Source organism: Epargyreus clarus, unplaced genomic scaffold, assembly GCF_041222505.1.
Source record: "Epargyreus clarus isolate Ecla_fem2 unplaced genomic scaffold, WU_Ecla_fem_2.2 ptg000013l, whole genome shotgun sequence".
NCBI classification, from domain to species: domain Eukaryota; kingdom Metazoa; phylum Arthropoda; class Insecta; order Lepidoptera; family Hesperiidae; genus Epargyreus; species Epargyreus clarus.
Window position 1 is genome coordinate 3,375,182 of NW_027332221.1, and position 4,437 is coordinate 3,379,618.

Consider the following 4,437-nt stretch of genomic DNA (forward strand, 5'->3'; position numbering starts at 1 on the left):
CCAACCTGGAATCGGAAATTTGAAATATATTTAGGTAAGAAAGAGACGCATCTAAAATACACGGTTACATTTGAAAAACAGTAACAGATAAATTAAATATAACATTTATAGAATTGAATATTGTTGAGCATTAATTCGAAGAAGTTTCCTTTTTCTTTCCCAGACCTCCAATAGAGTTCGAATACTGACGGAAAACGTACAAGAGAAAATGATTTCTTTCTTATGTACAATCAGCTGTAGAAGTAGATGAGCAGATGAATGTTTCAAAAATACATACACACCGATATGTGCGAAATGCGTCACCTACCGGCTGACACAGATGCTCACCGGGCATGGCTGCTTCGGTGAGTATCTGGATAGAATCTGCAGGGAAGCGACAGCGCAGTGCCATCACTGCGGGCATGCCCAGGATTCCGCGCAGCACACGCTCGAGCACTGTCCAGCGTGGCAGTCCGAGCGGCGGATCCTGGTGCAACATGTAGGACCAGACCTCTCTCCGGAGACCGTCGTCGCGGCAATGGTCCGTTCCGGCGAGGCATGGGATAGCGTGGTCGCCTTCTGCGACCGTGTTATGCTCGCTAAGGAGGACGCCGAACGGGTCAGGGAACGAGCAGATCCCGCGCGGAGGAGGAGGCGCCGCGGGCGTAGGTGACGCCCCACGACGCGGTGTCCCTGTAGTACCGGGATCAGAATGGGGCTACGGTATCCTCTGCCTGTCGTAAGAGGCGACTAAAATGGGGCTTCCGGGGTCGCGGGCGGCAACAGTGGGAGCTCGAACCGTCCAGCAAGCAACCCCGGGAAGGACGACGGTATGTGTGGTCGGATACCGTTGTAAACACCAGATGGTTTGGGAGGAGCCAAAAGTGCTCCCCCAGGGCAGGGCCCGATCGGGGCATCGCGCTTGGAGGACTCCGGTTGTGTTCCCTCGGAGATCCCGGAGTTCTCCAAAAAGCGTTGAGGGCGGCCACCGGGGGTAGGGGTTAGTGCGGTAAAAATCCCACATAACCCGGCGTCGCTCCCACGTCGTCGGGTACCTTTTGAAGGTTTCCCCCTCGTAAAAAAAAAAAAAGCACTGTAACGTAACTATTTATGTTATGTAAACCAAGCTTTCCTTAGTTTACCTACACATTACCCCAACCCCTTTAACCAATACCTTTATTTATATATTACAGTACACAACATTAATTAAGGGCCTAGTTATGGGAGCTGGGCGTCGAGGAAAGAATTGCAGTCTATTTCACGAACGAATGAATACGTTTATTTAAAAAAAAACACAAATTTTACACAACTTCTGACAATAAAAATATATGGTGTAATAGGTAGAGTCACTTTCCGCGATGGAGGTGAACTGTTCCCATGGCGGACGGCCACCTGCACGTGAGACGCGCCTCGTCAGCGTTGACCGTTCCGCGAAGACACGATGCAGCGTGAGAACGGTGTAGGGCTGGCGCGATGCATCGTTAACGTGTAGGGCTGTCCCTTACACGTAACTGCCTGCACAATATGACTGACCAATGAGTCTAACGGCACCAATAAGCCTCATTTTGATTTATAAGATCATAAGTAACCTTATTTATCCAACAACCATTCTATTAAATAAATCAATTAGTAATGTGGCAGAGTGATTTTTAATCTGTGGTGCGGTGAGGCGCGGTGCGGCGTGGCGGGAGAAATGGAGTTTTGGCGGGAAGCTAATTGTCATAATCGTAATTGTTATAAAATATTTATGAAAATATATCATCTTCCTCCAAATGTTTCTTTTATTGTGATACACTCAAGAAATATAGCTTTATATTCAGAAGTGGTATGACATGCTCACAATGAAGAGAATAACCGCTTACATCGCAAATAGATCGCTGCTTAGCGATAAGGCCGCCTATTGCATACAATTAACTAATATAATTGTGTACTATTGTTATGTTCTATTGAAGTGTGCAATAAAGAATCTATCTATCTATCTATATGCATATTCAGTAGGTCTGAGAATCGGCTACTATCTATTTTTCATACCCCTAAGTGATAAGGGTTGTTCGCCCTTAACATTCTTTTATTTATATGGCAACACAACGTTTACCGTGTCAGCTAGTTATATATAAAATGCCATATTTTACCTATAGTTTTTATTTTATTCTTGTTATAACTTTTATGTGGCATTTGAACCAATGTCTGATAATAAATTACTACAGTAAATTAAAAAACGTTTTTAGGTAACAGCAGCCAGTTATGGCTAAAACCCATTTTACTTTGAGAGGAGACCCAAGCCCAGCAATGGGACATTAATAGGACAGGAATGTATTTCAAATGTAATTTATGAACTATAAGGACAAGAAATAAGAAAGGTACTGTTTATAGCTAAATCTTTCAAAGTTTATGTTACAATGATTTATGATTCTATGAGTATTACAGATAGCACACGCTAAACTAAATATTTATGTGAATAGTTTCGGAATACTAGTGCTGAAACAGCTTGGGTATAAAAATAACCAATGGACACAAAAATATTTTTTTATGATTTTTTCGAACCACAAATAGTTCTACCACCTTCATGTATGGCCTTATACCGTGGTGAACACTCGAAAGAAAGTGTGGTATGTGTATCGCTCCCGAGCAGCGCTCAACAGGGCAACAGAGGACTCCGGTTGCGTTCTGACGGAGATCCTAGAATCCTCTACGTAGGGCTTAGAACGGTCGCCGGCGGGGTTTTAATGGGTAAAAGATCCCACATAATCTGTTGTCGCTCCTAGTCCTACCTAGTCCGACGCACATTTCTGTCGACAAATATATCCACAACGACTACCTAACGGTGTTAAAAGCAGATACTTAATTGTGTATAAAATAAATAAACGCCAATACACTCACAAATATCTATGGGTACAAATATTTTTGCTGTCTGGGATTCGAACCCCTCCACATAACTCAGTGGTTAGGATGACTCAACAACGCTGAACAGAGTCAACATTCCGTCATTACTATCACTATTTTTATTTTTTCATTATTACGATGGTTGGCTAAGTAAGAAAAGTATTTTGCTTACAAATACTGAACTGAACTAAAAACATCATAAAACTCAATTGTTGTCAACGCAATATTTCGCCATATTTTTTTAAATTTTTCTTTTACACGAATAGATAAGGTAGACGGCTAAATTGGGCCATCACAGCAATGCATGAATGTATATTGATAGCACTGTAACGTACTCCCCCAACGGGTTGCCACCTTGTCGTGGTGGGGGAGCTTGTGTGTTCTAATGATCCCCGAGGCTATACAGCAGAGTTACTCTGTGGTTACTCCCTCCCTGTGGACGGAATTGGGGGGGTAGGGGAGCGCGGGGGGGACCTATGCCTGACTGGCAGACTCACCCCAGCAGTAGCAACCGTTGCGCCAGCTTCCGCGGACTCCTCCTTACTGTCCTCGTATTCGGACGACGTTTGCGAAAGTGGTTCGGAGCTGTCCTCCTCTTCCTCTACTGTCTGCACCTTCGCCGGCAGCTGAGCACTCTGCGGCGAGGTTGATGGTTGGCGCGGGACCTTCGTTGGCCTTCTTAGGGCATCTTGCGGTTTTTCCGTCATAGGTTTGCCGAAGATTCTCAATGGGCGTCCGGATTCCGCACTTGTTTGGCCGACCTCAATTGGTGTGATGGCCTGGGTGAAGATATCTCTCTTCACCACCTGTCTCGGAATTCTGGATGGCTCCGCAGCCGTCTCTTTCCTCAATCTTCCGTCCCTTTTTTCTGAAGCCGACATGTGGGTACTTCGAGAAAATCGGGCCTCTCTTTCTTCGCCGTCTCCCTCTTCTTCACCGTCCTGAGGGTAGACGGCAATCTTCGGATTTGATCCCACTTTCTTCATCTTCAAGCCGATTTTAGCAGCGCAGTTCATCCCAACACCGGGGCCCTTTAGAGTATCACAAAAGGATGTTAATGATTTCTAAAAATTGTCATCTGTAACTGTATTGCCATCTTTATATCCTGTATCATGTACATTATCAATCTGAATGATTCTTCAATAAAATGTTCATTCATTAAAATCATTACACCCACTCGATGGTAATAGTTGTGTCTATCTACTGATTATTATTAGTATTTTGTTATATGGGTTATTTACCCAATGTGAAGGATATAATACCCTATTAGAATGGGTGAATATCCATTGTATTCGTCTACTTAATAGTAGTATCGTGTTATGTAGGTAAATATCCAATATGTAAGGGTCCCTTATTTGAACGGGTGAATACCCATAGGTATATTCTACTCAATAGTAGATTATTTTATGTGAGTAAATACTCAATATAAACGGGTTAGTACCCATGCACGGGGCTAAATAGCACCCTATTTCTTGTTATTTAGGTAAATATCTAATATGTAAGGGTCATAACCTTATTTCAACGGGTGAATACCCATTAGGTATATTCTACTCAATAGTAGATTCTTTTATGTGA

General features: G+C 43.4%; 1 protein-coding gene across 1 annotated transcript; it reads left to right on the plus strand.

Moving 5' to 3' along the window:
- The first annotated feature begins 319 nt into the window (after positions 1–319).
- Positions 320–652, plus strand: LOC140746714 (uncharacterized). The gene has a single exon (XM_073078810.1). The coding sequence runs from the start codon at positions 320–322 to the stop codon at positions 650–652; it is 333 nt and encodes a 110-aa protein (XP_072934911.1).
- Positions 653–4,437: the final 3,785 nt, after the last annotated feature.